Genomic DNA, 23,252 nt, shown 5'->3' on the forward strand with positions numbered 1-23,252 from the left:
ACACATCGGATCCCCGCGCTGCTGTGGTGTGGGACCCGATGCGTGAAAAGGCAGTCCGATGCTTTGCAGAGGCTGCCCAATGCCTTGCACGGCATGGGGACCTGCCTTCTACGAGGCAACCTATTAGTGTATTACTCAGTGTAATACACTAACAGGCAATGCATTACAATACAGATGTATTGTAATGCATTGCAGAGGGGATCAGACTTCCAAAAGTTGAAGTCCCAGAGTGGAACAAAAATAAAGTAAAAAAAAAAAAGTTTCAAGTAAAAAAAAACTAAAAAACGCCCTTTTCCTCTGATTTTATAATAAAAAAAAAGAAAAAACAAACATATTAGGTATTGCCGTGTCCATAACGACCAGCTCTATAAATGTATCACATGATCCACCCTGTCCAATAGACACCATAAAAAAAAAAAATGTCAAAAAAGCCATTTTGTCACCTTACATCACTAAAAATGCAATACCAAGTGATCAAAAAGGCATATGCCCCCCAAAATAGTACCAATCTAACTGTCACCTCATCCTGCAAAAAACGAGCCCCTACATAGGACAATCGCCAAAAAAATAAAAAAAACTATGGCTCTCAGACTATGGAGACACTAAAATATACCGTATTTTTCGCCCTATAAGACGCACCGGTCCATAAGACGCACCTAGGTTTTTGAGGAAGAAAATAAGAAAAAAATTTTTTAACCAAAAGGTGTGCTTTTAATGGGTTTGAACTAATGGTGGTCTATGCATGACACTATTATGGGGGATCTGTGGATGATGCACTGTTATGGGGTGGGGGATTTGTGGATGGCACTGTTATGTGGGGGATCTGTGGATGGCACTGTTATGGGGGGGAGTTGTGGATGGCATTATGATGGCGGGGGGGATCTGTGGATGGCATTATGATGGTGGGGGGGATCTGTGGATGGCATTATGATGGTGGGGGGATCTGTGGATGGCATTATGATGGTGGGGGGGATCTGTGGATGGCATTATGATGGTGGGGGATCTGTGGATGGCATTATGATGGTGGGGGGGATCTGTGGATGGCACTGTTATGGAGTAGTGGATCTGTGGATGACACTGCTATGTGTCATCCACAGATCCACCCATAACAGTCCCATCCACAGATCCCCCCCCATCATAATGCCATCCACAGACCCCCCCCATCAAAATGCCATCCACAGACCCCCACCATCATAATGCCATCCACAGATCCCCCCACCATCATAATGCCATCCACAGATCCCCCCCACCATCATAATGCCATCCACAGATCCCCCATCATAATGCCATCCACAGACCCCCCCCCATCATTATCCCATCCATAGCTCCCTAAGGAGGGTCTGTAGTAGGCGGGGAGAGCGGCGGGCAGTGCAGGCACTGTACTCTGGCCCCACCGCTCAGTATGTACTGTATTATACCTAGTGTTAATCATAATATCTAAACTGCGCTCCCTCTGCTCCCCATCTGTACCGGACTTACCGGTACACATGTCACACTCCGTCTCCTGTAGTAAGCGCCAGCAGGCAGGCCGGGCTGCAGGCGGCCGTAACTCACTGAGGTCACGTGCCTGCTCCGCCTGCTTCATTCATAAAGTAGGCGGAGCAGGCACGTGACCTCAGTGAGTTACGGCCGCCTGAAGCCCGGCCTGCCTGCTAGCGCTTATTACAGGAGACAGAGTGTGACATGTACCGGTAAGTACGGTACAGATGGGGAGCAGGGGGAGCGCAGTTTAGATATTATGATTAACACTAGGTATAATACAGTACATACTGAGCGGCGGGCCAGAGTACAGTGCCTGCACTGCCCGCCGCTCTCCCCGCCTACTACAGACCCTCCTCACTAATACATCGCAGTCTGCGATGCTGCAGCATCGCAGACTGCGATGTAAATTGCCAGCATTCGCCCCATAAGACGCAGGGGCACTTTTCCCCCACTTTTGGGGGGAAAAAAGCACATATTATGGGGCGAAAAATACGGCATATATTTTTTTGGTTTCAAAAATGATTTTATTGTGTTAAATGTAAAAAAAAAAAAAAGTATATATATTAGGTATCTCCACATCCGTAACAACCTGCTCTATAAAAAATACCACATGATCTAATCCCTCAGGTGAACACTGTAAAAAAAAAATAATAATAATACGGTGTCAAAAAAGCCATTTTTTATCACCTTACATCACAAAAAGTGTAATAGCAAGCGATCATAAAGTCATATGCATGCCAAAATTGTACCGATCAAACCGTCATCTCATCCCGCAAAAATAATAGCCTACCTAAAACAATCGCCCAAATAATAAAAAAGCTATGGCTCTCAGAATATGAAGACACTAAAACATGATTTTTTTTTGTGATGAAAAATTATATTAGTGTATAAAACATAAATAAAAAAAGTATACATATTAGTTATCTCTGCATCTGTAACGACCTGCTCTATAAAAATATCACATGATTTAACCTCTCAGGTGAACACCGTAAAAAAAATCTAATAGAAATGGTATCAAAAAGTCATTTTGTCACCTTACATCACAAAAAGTGTAATACCAAGTCATAAGCGCCCCAAAATAGTACCAGAACCGTCATCTCATACCGAAAAAATGAGCCCCTACATAAGACATTCGCCTTTCAGAATATCGAGACACTAAAAAATAATTTTTTTCAAAAATGCTTTATTATGTAAAACTGAAACAAACAACCAAAAAAAGTAGTCATATTTGGTATTTTTGCATCTGTAACAACCTGCTCTATAAAAATTGCTCATGATCTAACCTGTCAGATGAACGTTTTAAATAACAAAAAATAAAAACAGTGCCAAAACAGCAAATTTTTTTTACCTTGCCTCACAAAAAGTGTAATATAGAGCAACCAAAAATCATCTGTACCCTAAAATAGTACCAAAAAAACTGCCACCTTATCCCGTAGTTTCCAAAATGAGTTCACTTTTTGGGCATTTCTACTCTATGGGTGCATCAGGGGGTCTTCAAATGTGACATGGCAAATTAAAATTATCCCAGTGAAATCTGCCCTCCAAAAACCATATGGCGTTCCTTTCCTTCTGCGCCCTGCTGTGTGGCCGCACAGCAGTTTACGACCACATACGGGGTGTTTATGTAAACTACAGTATCAGGGCAATAAATACTGAGTTTTGTTTGGCTGTTAACCCTTGCTTTGCTAGCGGAGAAAAATGATTAAAATGGAAAATCGCCGAAAAAGGGAAATTCTGATATTTCAGCTCCAATTTCCATTATTTCCGTGTAGTTTCAATAATTGGGTCACTTTTTTAGAGTTTCTACTCTAAGGGTGCATCGGGGGGCTTCAAATGGGACATGGCGTCAATAAACCAGTCTATCAAAATCTGCCTTCCAAAAACCATATGGCGTTCCTTTCCTTCTGTGCCCTGCCGTGTGGCCATACAGCAATTTACAACCACATATGAGGTGTTTATGTAAACTACAGAATCAGAGCAATAAATATTGAGGTTTTGTTTGGCTGTTAATCCTGTCTTTGTTAGCGGAAAAAAATGATTAAAATTAAAAATCTGCCAAAAAAAGTGAAATTCTGACATTTCATCTCCATTTTCCATTAATTCTTGTGGAACACCTAAAGGGTTAACAACCTTTTTAAAATCCGTTTTTAATACCTTGAGGGGTGTAGTTTCTAAAATGGGGTAATTTTTGGGTGGTTTATATTATGTAAGCCTCACAAAGTGACTTCACACCTGAACTGGTCCTTAAAAAGTGGGTTTTGGAAACTTTCTTAAAAACGTCCCCAAAAAATGGAGAGTTTCTTCTAACGTCCCCAAAAAATAAAATGGCATTCACAAAATGATCTAAACATGAAGTAGACATATGGGAAATGTAAAGTAATAACTATTTTATGAGGTATCACTATCTGTTTTAAAAGCAGAGAAATTGAAATTTGGAAAGTTGCAAATTTTTTTAATTTCTTTGTAAATTTGATATTTTTTTTATAAATAAAAATGAAATATTTTGATTTCAATTTACCACTGTCTTGAAGTACAATATGTGACGAGAAAACAATCTCAGAATGGCTTGGATGAGTTTTAAAGTTATCACTACATAAAGGGACACATGTCATATTTGCAAAAATCAGTCTGGTCCTTAAGGTGAAAAATGGCCCGGTCCTTAAGGGGTTAAGGAACATAAATGTTAGCATTTAATATAAATTGTTTGCAGAATATAGACATATTTGAAAGAAATTTTTTAATTTGTTTTCTTTTTTTAAAGCATACCTAAACTTTCAACAAATAGTACAGTGTGTGTACATGAAGAAATCATACTATTTCTAGCCACTATATGACTTGTATGTTGAATTTTTTAGCAGTTTTCCCCTGTACATGCTAAATGTGTAGTTTGTAGTTTTCCAGGGGATGTGGGTGGAGACTAGCTGCCATCCACTGCACACAGAAAGAAGATTAAACTCCTAATCTCTCTTACTCACTTAGAAGCAGCCTCAGAAAGAATTTTGGGTCCAGGCAGGGGTGTCTGATAAGGGACTGAGAGCAGTGTCGCCTCAGATAGTAAATGGTAAGGAGCAGCCAGTGAGATACCAGAGTAGAAGGCTGACTCTTGTAGAAAAAAGGGGTACCACTATGACCGGCTGAAATGAAATAAAATTCACTAAGCATCATAACCTTTTGGAGTGCTGTCTAAATTTATATGACGTGTATAGTTCTTGAGGTGGAGCAAAGAACAAAACCTTGACGAGCACCCACACCAGCCAGGATATGAGAGATTGCTGTGATCATCTGTTTAAGCGTAGATAAAAGGTACAGCATTACGGAACAAGAATGTTTAGCCATTAAGTGGGAGGTGGAATCCATTAAATTCTGGTTGGAGGGTAAAAGGTTTACAGTGGTGACAAATCGGTCTCTGCTGGACTGGATGTGGAGCAACAAAGAGAGAAATAGGAAGGTGGCCAGGTGGGTCGGGTCGTTAAAAAAATTCAACTTTTCCATACAGCACAGGTCCAGGTGGTTTCTCTCCTTGCAGAATTTTAAATTCTCGGGCTATCATCGCGATGGAAAACTGCAGGGTAATACGGATGGCCTGTCACAAGCATCCTGTTTTGTTGCAAGTATCAACCCCCACAGGTGTGAACAGAGGTGGGGGGATATGTGATAAAGTGCATGGCAGAGGTATGGTGGGGATGTGTATTTCACCCGGTGTTTTAGTTTAGGTGGGTGAGATAACTAAAATCCAGAAATAGTGCTGCTTCAGCAAGGCATAGCTTGCTGGAGATTGTTTTGTTTAAAGGGAACCTGTCATCGACTTTGTGCTACCCATACTAACGGCAGAATAAAGTAGTCTCTTATTTAACCACTTAAGGACCACAGGTTTATACCCCCCTAAAGACCAGGCCCTTTTTTACAAATCGGCACTCCACAACTTTAGTGGTTTATTGCTCGGTCATGCAACTTACCACCCAAATGAATTTTACCTCCTTTCTTCTCACTAATAGAGCTTTCATTTGGTGGTATTTCATTGCTGCTGACATTTTTACTTTTTTTTGTTATTAATCGAAATTTAACGATTTTTTTTGCAAAAAAATGACATTTTTCACTTTCAGTTGTAAAATTTTGCAAAAAAAACGACATCCATATATAAATTTTGCTCTAAATTTATTGTTCTACATGTCTTTGATAAAAAAAAAATGTTTGGGAAAAAAAAAAATGGTTTGGGTAAAAGTTATAGCGTTTACAAACTATGGTACAAAAATGTGAATTTCTGCTTTTTGAAGCAGCTCTGACTTTCTGAGCACCTGTCATGTTTCCTGAGGTTCTACAATGCCCAGACAGTACAAACACCCCACAAATGACCCCATTTCGGAAAGTAGACACCCTAAGGTATTCGCTGATGGGCATAGTGAGTTCATAGAACTTTTTATTTTTTGTCACAAGTTAGCGGAAAATTATGATTTTTTTTTTGGATTTTTTTTTCTTACAAAGTCTCATATTCCACTAACTTGTGACAAAAAATAAAAACTTCTATGAACTCACTATGCCCATCAGCGAATACCTTGGGGTGTCTTCTTTCCAAAATGGGGCCCAAATGTGTGGTAAGTAGTTTGAAATCAAAATGTGTAAAAAATGACCGGTGAAATCCGAAAGGTGCTCTTTGGAATGTGGGCCCCTTTGCCCACCTAGGCTGCAAAAAAGTGCCACACATGTGGTATCGCCGTACTCAGGAGAAGTTGGGGAATGTGTTTTGGGGTGTCATTTTACATATACCCATGCTGGGTGAGATAAATATCTTGGTCAAATGCCAACTTTGTATAAAAAAATGGGAAAAGTTGTCTTTTGCCAAGATATTTCTCTCACCCAGCATGGGTATATGTAAAATGACACCCCAAAACACATTCCCCAACTTCTCCTGAGTACGGAGATACCACATGTGTGACACTTTTTTGCAGCCTAGGTGCGCAAAGGGGCCCACATTCCAAAGAGCACCTTTCGGATTTCACCGGCCATTTTTTACAGATTTTGATTTCAAACCACTTCTCACGCATTCGGCCCCTAAAATGCCAGGGCAGTATAACTACCCCACAAGTGACCCCATTTTGGAAAGAAGACACCCCAAGGTATTTCGTGATGGGCATAGTGAGTTCATGGAAGTTTTTATTTTTGTCAGAAGTTAGTGGAATATGAGACTTTGTAAGGAAACAAATAAATAAAAAATAAATCATCATTTTCCGCTAACTTGTGACAAAAAATATAAAATTCTAGGAACTCGCCATGCCCCTCACGGAATACCTTGGGGTGTCTTCTTTCCAAAATGGGGTCACTTGTGGGGTAGTTATACTGTCCTGGCATTTTCCAGGGGCCCTAATGTGTGGTAAGTAGGTAAATGACCTGTGAAATCCTAAAGGTGCTCTTTGGAATGTGGGCCCCTTTGCCCACCTAGGCTGCAAAAAAGTGTCACACATGTGGTATCGCCGTATTACGGAGAAGTTGGGCAATGTGTTTTGGGGTGTCTTTTTACATATACTCATGCTGGGTGAGAGAAATATCTCGGCAAAAGACAACTTTTCCCATTTTTTTATACAAAGTTGGCATTTGACCAAGATATTTATCTCACCCAGCATGGGTATATGTAAAATGACACCCCAAAACACATTCCCCAAATTCTCCTGAGTACGGCGATACCAGATGTGTGACACTTTTTTGCAGCCTAGATGCGCAAAGGGGTCCACATTCCTTTTATGAGGGCATTTTTAGACATTTGGATCCCAGACTTCTTCTCACGCTTTAGGGCCCCTAAAATGCCAGGGCAGTATAAATACCCCACATGTGACCCCATTTTGGAAAGAAGACACCCCAAGGTATTCAATGAGGGGCATGTCGAGTTCATAGAAATTTTTTTTTTTTGGCACAAGTTAGCGGAAATTGATTTTATTTATTTTTTTTCTCACAAAGTCTCCCTTTCCGCTAACTTGGGACAAAAATTTCAATCTTTCATGGACTCAATATGCCCCTCACGGAATACCTGGGGGTGTCTTCTTTCCGAAATGGGGTCACATGTGGGGTATTCTAGGGGCCCTAAAGCGTGAGAAGAAGTCTGGAATATAAATGTCTAAAAAATTTTACGCATTTGGATTCCGTGAAGGGTATGGTGAGTTCATGTGAGATTTAATTTTTTGACACAAGTTAGTGGAATATGAGACTTTGTAAGAAAAAAATAATAATTCCGCTAACTTGGGCCAACAAAAATGTCTGAATGGAGCCTTACAGAGGGGTGATCAATGACAGGGGGGTGATAAATGACAGGGGGGTGATCAGGGAGTCTATATGGGGTGATCACCCCCCTGTCATTGATCACCCCCCTATAAGGCTCCATTCAGATGTCCGTATGTGTTTTGCGGATCCGATCCATGTATCCGTGGATCCGTAAAAATCATACGGACATCTGAATGCAGCCTGACAGGGGGGGTGATCAATGACAGGGGGGGTGATCAATGACAGGGGGGGTGATCAATGACAGGGGGGGTGATCAGGGAGTCTATATGGGGTGATCACCCCCCCTGGAAGGCTCCAGGGAGACGCCTGTATGTGTTTTGCAGATCCGATCCATCTATCAGTGTATCCGTAAAAATCATGCGGACGTCTGAATGGAGCTTTACAGGGGGGTGATCAATGACAGGGGGGTAATCAATGACAGGGGGGTGATCAGGGAGTCTATATGGGGTGATCACCACAGTCATTGATCACGCCCCTGTAAGGCTCCATTCAGACGTCCGTATGCGTTTTGCGGATCCGATCCATCTATCAGTGGATCCGTAAAAATCATGCGGACATCTGAATGGAGCTTTACAGGGGGGTGATCAATGACAGGGGGGTGATCAGGGAGTCTATATGGGGTGATCACCACAGTCATTGATCACGCCCCTGTAAGGCTCCATTCAGACGTCCGTATGCGTTTTGCGGATCCGATCCATCTATCAGTGGATCCGTAAAAATCATGCGGACATCTGAATGGAGCTTTACAGGGGGGTGATCAATGACAGGGGGGTAATCAATGACAGGGGGGTGATCAGGGAATCTATATGGGGTGATCACCACAGTCATTGATCACGCCCCTGTAAGGCTCCATTCAGACGTCCGTATGCGTTTTGCGGATCCGATCCATCTATCAGTGGATCTGTAAAAATCATGCGGACATCTGAATGGAGCTTTACAGGGGGGTGATCAATGACAGGGGGGTGATCAGGGAGTCTATATGGGGTGATCACCACAGTCATTGATCACGCCCCTGTAAGGCTCCATTCAGACGTCCGTATGCGTTTTGCGGATCCGATCCATCTATCAGTGGATCCGTAAAAATCATGCGGACATCTGAATGGAGCTTTACAGGGGGGTGATCAATGACAGGGGGGTAATCAATGACAGGGGGGTGATCAGGGAATCTATATGGGGTGATCACCACAGTCATTGATCACGCCCCTGTAAGGCTCCATTCAGACGTCCGTATGCGTTTTGCGGATCCGATCCATCTATCAGTGGATCCGTAAAAATCATGCGGACATCTGAATGGAGCTTTACAGGGGGGTGATCAATGACAGGGGGGTAATCAATGACAGGGGGGTGATCAGGGAGTCTATATGGGGTGATCAGGGGTGATCAAGGGTGAATAAGGGGTTAATAAGTGACAGGGGGGGGGGGGGGGTGTAGTGTAGTGGTGCTTGGTGCAACATATTACTGAGCTACCTGTGTCCTCTGGTGGTCGATCCAAACAAAGGGGACCACCAGAGGACCAGGTAGCAGGTATATTAGACGCTGTTATCAAAACAGCGTCTAATATACCTGTTAGGGGTTAAAAAAATCACATCTCCAGCCTGCCAGCGAACGATCTCCGCTGGCAGGCTGGAGATCCACTCTCTTACCTTCCGTTCCTGTGAGCACGCGCGCCTGTGTGCGCGCGTTCACAGGAAATCTCGGCTCACGCGAGATGACGCCAATCGGCGTTAGTGTGACCTGGGAGCGCCGCAGAGATGACGCCTTTCGGCGTTAGTGTGACGGTAAGTGGTTAAAAGTTAAAAGTATGTTGGTTGCCGAGAACAAACATCACAATCATTGCAGACTGGGCCTGGTAAAGAGTCACGGCCACCTGAGAAGAGTTATGGTTATTCATGAATTCCTGCTCTCCCTGCCCACCTGCTGATGACTGACAGGCTTCTACATGGTTTTCTCCCTTTCTCTCTAGGAGAGAACTGCCAATCATCAGCAGATGGGCGGGGATGGCAGGAAATGATGAATAACCATGACTCTTCTCAGGTAGATTTGACTCTTTTCCAGGCCTGGGCTGCAATGATTATGATGCTGGTTCTCAGCAACCACTTACTTTTAGCTCATGAGTGACACCCCGCTGAAATCAGCATTTCTGTCACTATTTTATGCTGCCTTCAGTGAGATCATCATAAAGTTGATGACAGGTTCCCTTTAAAATTGTATAGGCTGGATTTCTTTGGACTGGGAGACAGGTTGGTAGTGGGAGTCTCTCAGTCCATACTTCTAGTCCACTACAGATATTACCTTTAGCTGAGGAGATCACAGGTGAGGTCAGCTGGGCTATAATCAAGGAGGGATAAGACAACCCGGAGACCCTGTGTGTAAACTGCATTTTTTGAGGTGAGTCAGGGAGAAGACCTCTGTATTAGATAAAGCCCAGACGGGCAGGTGTTTATTTTGGTTTATGTGTGTGATGGTGTTAAAGTGCCAGAATAAGGCTACTTTCACACTAGCGGCAGGACGGATCCGACAGGCTGTTCTCCCTGTCGGATCCGTCCTGCCGCTATTTCGCCATGCCGCCGGACCGCCTCTCCTGGCCCCCTTGACTATAATGGGGACGGGGGCGGAGCTCCGGCGCAGCACGGCAGTGCACAGCGAAAGGCTGCCGGACTAAAAGTACTGCATGTCCGACTTTTTAGTCCGGTGGCCTCTCACCGCGAACTGCTTTGCTGCGCCCGGAGCTCCGACCCCATGCCCATTATAGTCAATGGGGACAGAGCGGCGGCACGGCAAAATAGCGGCAGGACGGATCCGACAGAGTTAACAGCCTGTCGGATCCATCCTGCCGCTAGTGTGAAAGTACCCTTAAGCGCCATTTGGACTTGAACCTTGTCAGAAGAGAAGTCTGTGATTGAGACACTTTGTATTTTGCTAGTTTACACTATTTTTGGTTTCATTAACTTAGCTGAAGGGAGAAGCATAAGGTTTTGCACAATCAAAATTACTCCCTTTGCTGACTTGCTGAGAGTTTACATAGACATCTCATAGATTATTTTCTTGTAAATTAGGCCACATGGTCCTGGTACATCAATGTTCTGTTTTACAGGATCTATTCAGGGGTAGACCAGCGGGTGCAATAATAGATGCCTTTTTTTAAACAGATCTCTCTAGAGGTTCTGGAGAATGGATCTTTCCAGTCTCCTTTTCTACCCTGTCTAAGGGCAGCATAGGATAGAGAGTAGCATAGGATTCCCGGCAGAATCTTGATACATGCACCAAAATATGTAATTCATAATATACAGTAATTTAGGGGTTAGTAATTATTATTTGAAGTATTTAAAGAATAGTTTACTTCCTGCCAGTTCAATTCCAAATGGCGGTATATCAATCTTCTAAATTATAATCTAAATTAAAATCTTCTAGGTGGAGAAATCAACATAGAAGCAGATGATGGTTCCACAGTGCTTGCTGATGCAGCTACTGGAGGGAATCCAGATTGCATTGCTCTGCTTTTTGAATATGGCGCTAGTGGTAATATGCCAGATAAAGAAGGTTATCTTCCCATACACAAAGCAGCCTATGGAGGACATTATCTGTGAGTATTTTATTGTTAGGATACGAAATTGATTTAAAAAAAAACTGACTAAATGAACATAAACTGAAATAAGAACAAAATTAAAGGGGTTTTCCGGGTTTAGGGGTGAAATTGGGTATAAGCTGTTCTTGTCACGGACGGGGGTAGGGAAGCGTGCACCCCTGACTACCACCCACGCCTCTGCCCGTACCTACTTGCACGATCTGTCCTAGGTAACGGGACGCAACTGGATGGCAGTCCCTAACTTAAGTAAGTGCAGGGGGAAACAAAAGACAGGACAAACAGAACACAAAGCAAGTCAAACTAGCCGAACTCAAATACCAGGAAGTCAAATCAGTACAAGGGAGCAACAACAGCAAGACTAAACACAAGCCGGAAGTCAGTACCAGGAGATCACGACAAGCAACAGGGGATGAGCAGAAGCGAGGTCAAGCGAGCAGAGCCGAGGTCAGGATACAGGAAAACGAAAACAATGCAAGGAATACAGGAGTGTATAAGGACCTTAATCACAGGCAACCTGTGGCCAGCAGGCTGACTGTTTAAATAGGCCTGGCTGTTGAGGCTACATCCTTGCCCCTCTCCTTGCGCAGGTTGCTGGCGGTGCTGTAAAGGAAGCACGCGGCACGCGTCGCCTGCCCCTTGTTACAGTACCCCCCCTTCTACAAGAGGCCACCGGACCCAAAGTCATAGGATTAGGTTTCTCCGGATGAGCCAGATGGAACCTCTTCACCAGTCTGTCAGCATGTAACTATGTAGCTCATCGGCACCCAAGACCTCTCTTCTGGCCCTAAACCCTTCCAATGCACTAGATACTGGAAAGAATTCCGGACCTTTCTAACGTCAATAACCCTTAAGACCTCGAATTCTATTTGTCCGGCAACCTCCACTGGAGGCGGAGGTTCCTCTGAAGGAACGACAGATGACACACTTCTTTAGTAAAGATTTGTGAAACACATTGTACATGCGAAAGGAATCAGGTAGCTTTAGTTTAAATGATACAGGGTTAATAACCTTAATAATCTCGTAAGGACCAATAAATCGTGGAGCAAACTTATTAGATGGTACTTTAAGAGTCAGATTTTTGGTAGATAGCCATACTTTCTCACCAACCACAAAATCCGCATGAGAGCGTTTATTATCAGCCTTGATTTTCTGAACCTCCTGGGCTTTCTTCAGGCTCAACTGAACCTGGGCCCAGACTGTGCAGAGTTCTCTAACCAATATATCTGCTCCTGGCACTTTTGAGGAAGACGGCGACAATGAATTAAATTGTGGATGGAACCCAAGATTACAGAAGAATGGCGACACTCCCGTGGATGAGTTCATACGGCTATTGATAGCAAACTCAGCCAAGGGTAGATGTCGCACCCACAACAGTTGATTATCAGAAACATAACATCTCAAGAACTGTTCCAAGGACTGGTCAACCGTTCGGTTTGACTGTTAGTTTCAGGGGGAAAGGCAGAAGAAAAGGACAAAGAAATATCACATTTATGACAGAAGGCTCTCCAGAACCTAGAAACAAATTGAACGCCTCTATCAGAGACAACATTCTCTGGAATCCCATGAAGACGTACCACATGATCCACAAACAGAGAAGCCAAAGTTTTTGCATTAGGGAGCTTTGCCAGTGGAACAAAATTGACCATTTTACTAATTCTATCGACCACTACCCATACCACCGACTTACCCTCAGAGATTGGCAACTCAGTGATAAAATCCATGGAAATATGTGACCACGGTCTACTGGGAATGGGCAGTGGTCGTAACTCACCAGCCGGGCCATACCTCACTTGAAGACATACGAGTTCACATCTCTAGATAACTTGGGCCAACAGTAGGACCTGGAGATAAGTTCCTTGGTGGCATAAACACCGGGGTGTCCACATAACACTGAATTATGACACTCACCCAAAAGCCGGAGACGTAAGTGAACTGGAACAAACAATTTATCATGGGAAGACTGTACCGGAGCTAGATGTTGTGCTGCCTCAATTTCGGTGGTAAGATCGGAGGACATTGAGGCCACAATGATACCAGCTGGCAAAATAGGTTCAGGAGGAGTGTCTGGCGGTTGAAAGGCATGAAAACTTCGGGACAAGGCATTGCTTTAACATTTTCACTTCCTGGACTGAAAGTAATAGAAAAGTTAAAACGCTTAAAGAATAACACCCACCTTGCTTGTCTAGGATTCAACCATTTAGCGGATTCCAAAAACAATTGATTTTTATGATCCGTAAGAACAGTGATGCAATGCTGAGTCCCCTCCAAAAAATGTCGCCATTCCTCAAAAGCCCATTTAATAGCGAGCAGTTCTTGGTTCCCAATGTCGTAATTTCTCTTGGTAAGGGAGAACTTCCGGGAGAAAAATGCACATGGCCTTAAATTAGTAAGATTAGATGATCCCTAAGAGAGAACTGCTCCTACTCCATCCTCAGATGCATCGACCTCGACAATAAATGGCTTTCCTTGATCCGGCTGAATCAGGACCGGGGCATTACCGAAACACCTCTTGAGGGTTTTAAAGGCTTCTATGGCCTCAGATGACCAATTAACAAGATCCGCCCCCTTCCTGGTTAGGTCGGTCAGAGGTTTAGTGATTACCGAAAAGTTTTTAATAAATTTTAGATAATAATTAGCAAACCCCAGAAACGTTGCAACACCTTAAGGGAAGAAGGTCCCACCCACTCTTGAATGGCTTGTACTTTCCCCAGATCCATCTTAAAAGATTGAGGGGTAAGTATATAACCTAAAAACAAAATCTCTTGTACCCCAAAGATACACTTTTCTTTCTTGGCAAATAATTGATTTTCTCTAAGAACTTCCAGCACTTGCCTGGTATGGGTGACATAGGATTCCCAACTAGATGAAAAGATCAGGTTGTCATCCAAGTAAACTATCATAAATTTGCCAATAAAGTTCCTGAAAAATGTCATTAACAAAGTTTTGAAATACCGCCAGCGCGTTACAGAGACCAAACGGCATGACCAAATATTCAAAGTGACCCTCTGGAGTGTTAAAGGCTGTCTTCCACTCGTCCCCCTCCCTAATATGAATCAAATTGTAGGCTCCTTTTAAATCAAGCTTAGAAAACCAACAGGCCCCAAGCACCTGATTGAACAGGTCTGGAATCAATGTTAGGGAATACTGATTTTTAATAGTGATTTTGTTTAATTCCCTATAATCGATACAGGGTCTCAAACCTCCATCCTTTTTTTGCACAAAAAAGAACCCTGCCCCCATAGGTGAAACCGAGGGTCTGATATGACCTTTTAATAAACTTTCTTAGAGATACTTCTTCATAGAGATTCGCTCAGGACTGGATAAATTATAAATACGGCCCTTTGGAAACTTAGATCCTGCAACGAGATTAATGGCACAATCATATGGTCTGTGGGGTGGCAGCTTCTCAACATCAGATGAGGAAAAAACATCAATGAAGTCACTAATGTGCAGAGGGAGGTTTTTAGATTCAATCGTAATTCCAGCCTGGACAACCAGTAAACAATAGGAAAAACATTTAGGATCCCACTTCTCAACTTCATCAGTAGCCCAATTAATGACAGGGTCATGAAGTTGGAGCCATGGCATGCCCAAAACCACTTCTACAGGTAAGTTCTCTAATACAAGAAAAGAACAATTTTCTGTGTGACAAGTCCCAACAGTCATAGTAACCTCAGGAGTACAAAATTTGACTGTCCCACCCACCAAAGGAGTAGAGTCAATGGCAACCATATGGATGGGGTTAGGAAGAGCCAACATGGGTATTCCCATAGAGAGAATACATTTATAATCAACAAAACTAGAGGCGTAACCCGTGTCAATAAATGCCTCCAAGTACCCTTACTGGAACCAAAAGAAATTATCACTAGTACTAACAGTTTTTTCTTTACCACCTCTGGAAGTACCTTATCCTTGGAAACATCCGGCTTGGGTGACCTTCCGGAAGGAGGGACCTTGGGGCAATGTCGTACCCAATGGCCGAAGTCGCCAAAATAGAAACCTGTACCGCGCTGGCGACGTTGGTCTCTCCTCGTCATACCAAGTTGGATTGGCTCATCCAAAAGAGTTTCCTCCTTGACCCCCACAGGAACGGAGTCAGGTTTGGTCATAGCCTGTGGAAAGAACAGATGCTGCTGCTGACGTTTCCTAGTGCGTCTGTCCAGTCTCATAGCAAGAGTCACAATTTGTTCTAAAGTGTCAGGACAGGGGTGGCTAAATAGTATGTCTTTAAGACTTTCGGAGAGTCCTGCCCTGAATGGACATTTCAGAGCGGGCTCATTCCAGCCCGAGGAAACACTCCACATCCCAAATTGAGTGCAATATTCCTCTACTGGTCGGTTTCCCTGGGTGAGGGATTTCAACTGGGACTCAGCCACGGTCACCCTATCTAGTTCATCATAGAGGATACGTGGAGCCTGAAAAAATGCTTCAACAGACAAAAGACACAAGGAGTCAGTGGGCAGGGAGTATGCCCATTCTTGTGGGTCACCTTGTAACATAGAGATAACAATCCCCACTTTTTGCTGTTCGAATCCAAACGGAAGTACAAGTTACAGCTCTCCCTAAATGCAAGGAAACACCTGTGGTCCCCAGAAAACCGATCCGGCAACTTAACGTGGGGTTCCATGTGCTGTACGGAGGGACCCAGTACAGGTAGGGTCTGAGCAGATTCCTGTTGCTGTAATCTTTCCCCTAACTCCTGTACAATTTGTGCAAGGTTATGGACCTGATCAGTGAGCACTCGCATCGGGTCCATAATGTAAGTGGTCCTGTGATTCTGTCACGGATGGGGTTAGGGAAGCGTGCACCCCTGACTGCCACCCACGCCTCTGCCCGTACCTACTTGCACGATCCGTCCTAGGTAACGGGGCGCAACTGGACGGCAGTCCCTAACTTAAGTAAGTGCAGGGGAAAACAAAAGACAGGACAAACAGAACACAAAGCAAGTCAAACTAGCCGAACTCAAATACCAGGAAGTCAAATCAGTACAAGGGAGCAACAAGAGCGAGACCAAACACAAGACGGAAGTCAGTACCAGGAGATCACGACAAGCAACAGGGGATGAGCAGAAGCGAGGTCAAACAAGCAGAGCCGAGGTCAGGATACAGGAAAACAATGCCAGGAATACAGGAGCGTATAAGGACCTTAATAACAGGCAACCTGTGGCCAGCAGGCTGCCTGTTTAAATACGCCTGGAGAGTCACATGATGTGGCCAGCATCACTTGACTCACAGCAGCCCAACTCAGCCGAGCACCGATCATCATTATCGGTGCTCGGCTCCCCTGCTGCCCGCCTGCTGCCATGGAGACGAGGGAGAAGGCTACGACCTTGCCCCTCTCTTTGCGCAGGTTGACGGCGGTGCTGCGAAGGAAGCACGCGTCGCCTGCCCCTCGTTACAGTTCTTTATTTATAGACTACATATTAGTAGAGCATAAGAGCATTTTCTTGCTCCAATGCTCCCCCTTGTCGTGCTGCATTGTGCAGCACAAGGCTCTGTTTGTTTTGTACAGATGATGTCTAAAGTAGCCTCGTACCCACCTCCAAAACAGCTTTCGGTCGCGCTAGAGACCACCCATCTGAGCCGGTGACGTCACCAGTCTCACTGCTAGGCGGAAGTTGCTGCTTAGCATAGTTATGCAAAGCCCAGTATGTCACTGGTACAAATCAAACAGAGCCTTGTGCTGCGCAATGCAGCGCGACAAGGGGGAGCATCGGAGCAAGGAAATGTTTCTATGCGCCACTATTATGTACTTCAAAAAATGGCTAGCTCACTGTCAATTTGCATATAATATTTACTTCATAAAATAACCATAAAATACACCTAATAATACAATAAAAAATTATAAAACACAGTCATGGTCCCTTTTAAATACCTAAGATGCTGAGCTCTCGCGTATTGGATCAGGATATATTTATTGTATATATTTAGTATATATTTTATTGTTTTTCATTAAGTAAATATTATATGCAGATTGTGTGTGAGCTAGCCATTTTTTTGAAGTTTTTACAGCTGCTAATTGGTAGTTAGTTGGAGCACAGTGCTCCCATTTACTACACGGGTGAGCATCTCTGTCGTTTTAATTATTATCCACTAATATGTAGTCTATAAATAAAGAATAGCTCATATGCAGGTTCAGCCCTGAACCCGGAAAAGCTCTTTAACCCTGACATGGAATGCTATGACTCTTTTACATAAAACATTTTGGAATCCTACAGGACATATACAGTATTTTTTTCGTAAATAACACATTGTGATCCATTATTCTGAATGTATGATTAAAAAACATAATATAGCCTTTCATGTGACCTACTGCTAAACAACAGTGAATGTGATTGGACAAAGCCTTCATTGAATCTGCAGCCTTTAGACAACCTCAAAAATCACAGAAGGACAACTGGTAAACCTGTGAAAAGTCCATGGTACCCAAATGTCATGATGCCCATAAAGTGCCTACAATGCGCACATGAGCATCAGAACTGCACCATCCATAGAGCAATGAAAGAAGGTGGACTGGTCTGATAAGTCATGTTTTTTTATAATGTGAATGGCCTATGTGTGTGCATCACTTATCTGGGGAAGAAATCGCACCAGGAGGCAATATAGGCAAAAGAAGTGTAATACTCTGGACAATTTTTTGCCCGGAAACTTTGGGTCCTGGAATTTACGTGAAAGTTATTTTAACATATACCACCTAACCTAAAAATTGTTCCAAAAACCAGTACAACCCTTCATGGAAACAGTATTCCCTAATGGCAGAATAATGCACCCTGCCACAATGCAAAGGATTGTTTGAGGAACATGGCAATGAAAGAGTTTGAGGTTTCTCCAAATCCCCAGATCTCAATTCATTTGAGCAACTGTGAAATATGCTAGAAAAGCAAGTCTGATCCATGGAGGCCCACCTCGCAACTTACTGGAGTGGACTTTAAAGATTTGCTGCTAAGGTCTGGTGCCAAATACCACAGAACATCTTAGAAAGTATTGAAAGTCCATGCTTTTGTGGTTCTCAACAGTTTTGGTGGCACAAGTAGGACTAACACATGTTATGGCTGATCCATGTACGTCCTGCACAGGGATTAGTTTAATTTCTACTCTTAAACATAATTGCATAATTAATATACCAGGTTATACCTATCCAGTTGCTAGTTTTAAAAACAACATATTGCACTGAGTATTAAATGGGGTCTGCCACAAGAAAGCCCCCTTTCAGAAAGAGATGCACTTCCTAATTCTCAACAGCAACATTTCTGCTCATCCATAGAAAGAACACCTAAACGATGCCTTATCTTGAAGGGGTCTGTCTGATAACAGATTTCCATTAAAGTAAAAGTCCTGCATACTGTATGTATTTTAAATAAATTCAGCTGCCCATAGATGCCATCCACCTTGCTGAAGGGGTTACCTGTTAGTTCATCAATACTATTTGTAAGATTGACATAGAGTCCCATTATGCTTCTGTTAGATTGTGAGTAACATTTTAATGTGTTTCCCTTTTAGTGCACTAAAATATCTTATTCCTGTAACATCACGACATGCAATTAAAAGAAGCGGATTAAGTCCAATTCATTCTGCAGTGGATGGGCAAAGTGTGCAGTGCCTAGAACTACTCATCGAAAATGACTTTGATGTCAATGACCCCTTAGCGGAACATTTATCTGAAAATTATGGTGATAAAAGAATGACTGCATTGTTCTTTGCGGTGTCCAATACAGACGTTTTATGCACAGATATACTATTAAAAGCTGGGGCTAATCCAAACTTAGACACTCTAAATTGTCTCTTAGTGGCTGTACGATCTGGAAGCCATGAAATTGTTAGACTTCTCCTAGTTCATAATGCCAATGTGAACTGTTACTTCATGCTTGTGAATGATACTCATTTTCCAAGTGCAATACAATATGCCCTCAATGATGAAATCATGCTAAGGATGTTGTTAAATAATGGATACCAGGTTGAGAGGTGCTTTGACTGCATGCATGGGGACATGTATGGAGGATCATCTGTATGGAAAACCTCTGAAGAAGTGGTACCTGGTTGGACATCTTGTGTCATAAAAGACACCTATGTGAGTAGCCTTAATAGGGGAAATATTTTTTACTGTATTGCCGCTTCCATAATGTACTAATTTACTTTATTGCCCTGTCTTTAGAAACTATTTTACCTGACCTATAACATAAAAAGTTATGGTTAAATTACTATCCAGGAGGGAATGTAGCTGCAGCTTCTCACTAAGGGTTTATGCACATGACTGTTGGATGTTTTGTGGACCATAAATTGCAGTCCTTCAAAACACGGATACTGGCCATGTGCATTCCGCATTTTGCAGAACGGAAGGGCCTGCCCCTAATAGAACAGTCTTATCCTTGTCCATTATGCAGACAATAATAGGACATGTTCTTTTTTTGGGGGGAATGGACATATGGACCCCAAAAAAACGGAACAGACACGGACAAAAATTACGTTTGTGTGCATTGGTCCTAAAGGGAGAGAATTGTCATCTTCCTTGTGCCAGAAAAGTGGGTTTAAAAAGTTGCCAGCTGTGTGTTTGCAACTTTTTAAATGCAACTTCTTAAAGAAAAAAAAGAGACATAGGGGGCATGGCAAGGGTGGGAAAGGGGACAAATTTATTTTCATTTACATCAGTTTTCTGGTGCAAATGAAGCCAGAAATCGATGGCAGCTCTGAGCTGTTCTAGATGTCTGTTTATGCTGGGTTCAGACCTGAGCGTACGAAGGAGCGCTCTGTATGCGCGATTATTTCGGGCGTCTCACATACGCGGCTCCGGAAATGCAAACGCCCATTGTCGCACGTTCCCAGAAGTATATGTACGGGAACGCGCGAACATACGCCCCAAAGAAGCTCCTGTACTTCTTGGGGCGTTTTACAGCGCGTTCGTACGCGCTGTAAAACGCTCAGGTGAGAACCATGCCCATAGGGAAGCATTGGTTCTTGCCTGTTGAGCGTTTTACAGAGCGTAGGAACGCGCTGTAAAACGCTCAGGTGTGAACCCAGCCTTAGGCACACAGACACCAGGTGATGCAGCTAAGGCTACTTTCACACTCGCGTTTGGTGCGGATCCGTCTTGTATCTGCACAGACGGATCCGCACCAATAATGCAAACGCTTGTATCCGTTCATAACGGATCCGTTTGCATTATTCATTTAAAAAAAAGTCTAAGTCAAAACGGATCCGTCTTGACTTATATTGAAAGTCAATGGGGGACGGATCCGTTTTCAATTGCACCATATTGTGTCAGTGACTTGCATTGTAAGTCAGGACGAATCCGTTTGGCTCCGCATAGTCAGACGGTCACCAAAACGCTGCAAGCTGCGTTTTAGTGACCATCTAAAAAACGCAACGGATACCAAACGCAGCCAAATTTATGCATTCTGAACAGATCCTTATCCATTCAGAATGCATTGGGGCTAAACTGATCCGTTTTGGGCTGTTTGTGAGAGCCCTGAAACGGATCTCACAAGCGGACCCAGAAACGCCAGTGTGAAAGTAGCCTAACCTATGACGAGACGTGCACCTCGTCATAGATGTGGTGCATCCTCCAGTAGTGCAGAGGATATCAAGACCACCGCAGAAAGTGCCTGTCTTGATAAATCTCCTCCTAAGGCCTCATGCACACGACCGTTGTGTGCATCCGTGGCCGTTGTGCCGTTTTCCTTTTTTTTTTTTGCGGACCCATTGACTTTCAATGGGTCAGTGGAAAAATCGGAAAATGCACCGTTTTGCAGCCGAGACCGTGATCCGTGTTTCCTGTCCGTCAAAAAAATATGACCTGTCCTATTTTTTTGACGGACAACGGTTCACGGACCCATTAAGTCAATGGGTCCATGAAAGAACACGGATGCACACAAGATTGGCATCCGTGTCCATGATCCGTGGCCGTAGGTTACTTTTTATACAGACGGATCCGATGATCCGTCTGCATAAAAGCTTTTTCATAGCTGAGTTTTCACTTCGTAAAAACTCAGAACCGACAGTATATTCTAACACAGAGGCGTTCCCATGGTGATGGTGACGCTTCAGGTTAGAATATACTAAAAGAACTGTGTACATGACTGCCCCCTGCTGCCTAGCTGGTGCTGCCAGGCAGCAGGGGGCAGCCCCCCCCTGTAGTTAACACATTGGTGGCCAGTGCGGCCGCCCCCCCCCCTCCCTCCCCTGTAGTTAACTCATTGGTGGCCAGTGGGCCCCCCTCCCTCCCCTGTAGTTAACTCATTGGTGGCCAGTGGGCTCCCCCTCCCTCCCCTGTAGTTAACTCGTTGGTGGCCAGTGCGGCCAGCCCCCCTCCCTCCCCTGTTGTTAACTCGTTGGTGGCCAGTGGGCCCCCCTCCCTCCCCTGTAGTTAACTCGTTGGTGGCCAGTGCGGTCAGCCCCCCTCCCTCCCCTGTTGTTAACTCGTTGGTGGCCAGTGGGCCCCCCCTCCCTCCCCTGTAGTTAACTCATTGGTGGCCAGTGGGCCCTCTCCCCTCCCTCCCCCTCCTAATTAAAATCTCCCCCCCTATCATTGGTGGCAGCGGAGAGTACCGATCGGAGTCCCAGTTTAATCTCTGGGGCTCCGATCGGTAACCATGGCAACCAGGACGCTACTGCAGTCCCGGTTGCCATGGTTACTTAGCAATTTGTAGAAGCATTATACTTACCTGTGAGCTGCGATGTCTGCGTCCGGCCGGGAGCTCCTCCTACTGGTAAGTGACAGGTCATTAAGCAATGCGCCGCACAGACCTGTCACTTACCAGTAGGAGGAGCTCCCGGCCGGACGCAGACATCGCAGCTCGCAGGTAAGTATAATGCTTCTACAAATTGCTAAGTAACCATGGCAACCGGGACTGCAGTAGCGTCCTGGTTGCCATGGTTACCGATCGGAGCCCCAGCGATTAAACTGGGACTCCGATCGGTACTCTCCGCTGCCACCAATGATAGGGGGGGAGATTTTAATTGGGAGGGGAGAGGGCCCACTGGCCACCAACGAGTTAATAACAGGGGAGGGAGGGGAGGGCCCACTGGCTACCAACGAGTTAACTACAGGGGAGGGAGGGGGGGGCCCACTGGCTACCAACGAGTTAACTACAGGGGAGGGAGGGGGGCCCACTGGCCACCAACGAGTTAACTACAGGGGAGGGAGGGGGGCCCACTGGCCACCAATGAGTTAACTACAGGGGAGGGGGGGCCACTGGCCACCAATGAGTTAACTACAGGGGAGGGGGGGGGGCGGCCGCACTGGCCACCAATGTGTTAACTACAGGGGGGGGGCTGCCCCCTGCTGCCTGGCAGCACCTGCCAGGCAGCAGGGGGCAGTCATGTACACAGTTCTTTTAGTGTATTCTAACCTGAAGCATCCCCATCACCATGGGAACGCCTCTGTGTTAGAATATACTGTCGGATTTGAGTTTCAGATCTAACTCATATCCGACAGTATATTCTAACGTAGAGGCGTTCCCATGGTGATGGGGACGCTTCAAGTTAAAATATACCATAGGATTGGAGAAAACTGCGATCCGATGGTATATTAACTCCTGACTTTACATTGAAAGTCAATGGGGGACGGATCCATTTGAAATTGCACCATATTGTGTCAACGTCAAACGGATCCGTCCCCATTGACTTGCATTGTAATTCAGGACGGATCCGTTTGGCTCCGCACGGCCAGGCGGACACCAAAACGACTTTTTTTTCATGTCCGTGGTTCCTCCAAAAATCAAGGAAGACCCACGGACGAAAAAACGGTCACGGAAAAACGGAACCCGTTTTTGCGGACCGCAAAAAAATACGGTCGTGTGCATGAGGCCTAAGTGTTTCTTTGAAACTACATGAATTGTTGAGGGGGGCCCAGGTTCCCCACTGCTTTCTGCTTCCTGATGTCTCTGAAGACATGGCCCACTTAGCCAATCACTGGAGAC

At 44.4% G+C, this 23,252-nt stretch overlaps 1 protein-coding gene across 3 annotated transcripts in view; it reads left to right on the top strand.

Moving 5' to 3' along the window:
* ASB15 (ankyrin repeat and SOCS box containing 15) overlaps positions 1–23,252 on the top strand; it is a 105,809-nt gene that overhangs the window by 76,903 nt on the left and 5,654 nt on the right. For all 3 annotated transcript variants that reach the window (XM_040411780.1, XM_040411789.1, XM_040411798.1), the window contains 2 exons: positions 11,164–11,335; positions 18,838–19,405. In XM_040411780.1, coding sequence (XP_040267714.1) covers positions 11,164–11,335; positions 18,838–19,405 — 740 coding nt within the window. The remainder of the gene's footprint in view (positions 1–11,163; positions 11,336–18,837; positions 19,406–23,252) is intronic.

Source organism: Bufo bufo, chromosome 1 (genome assembly GCF_905171765.1).
Source record: "Bufo bufo chromosome 1, aBufBuf1.1, whole genome shotgun sequence".
Classification (NCBI taxonomy): Eukaryota; Metazoa; Chordata; class Amphibia; order Anura; family Bufonidae; genus Bufo; species Bufo bufo.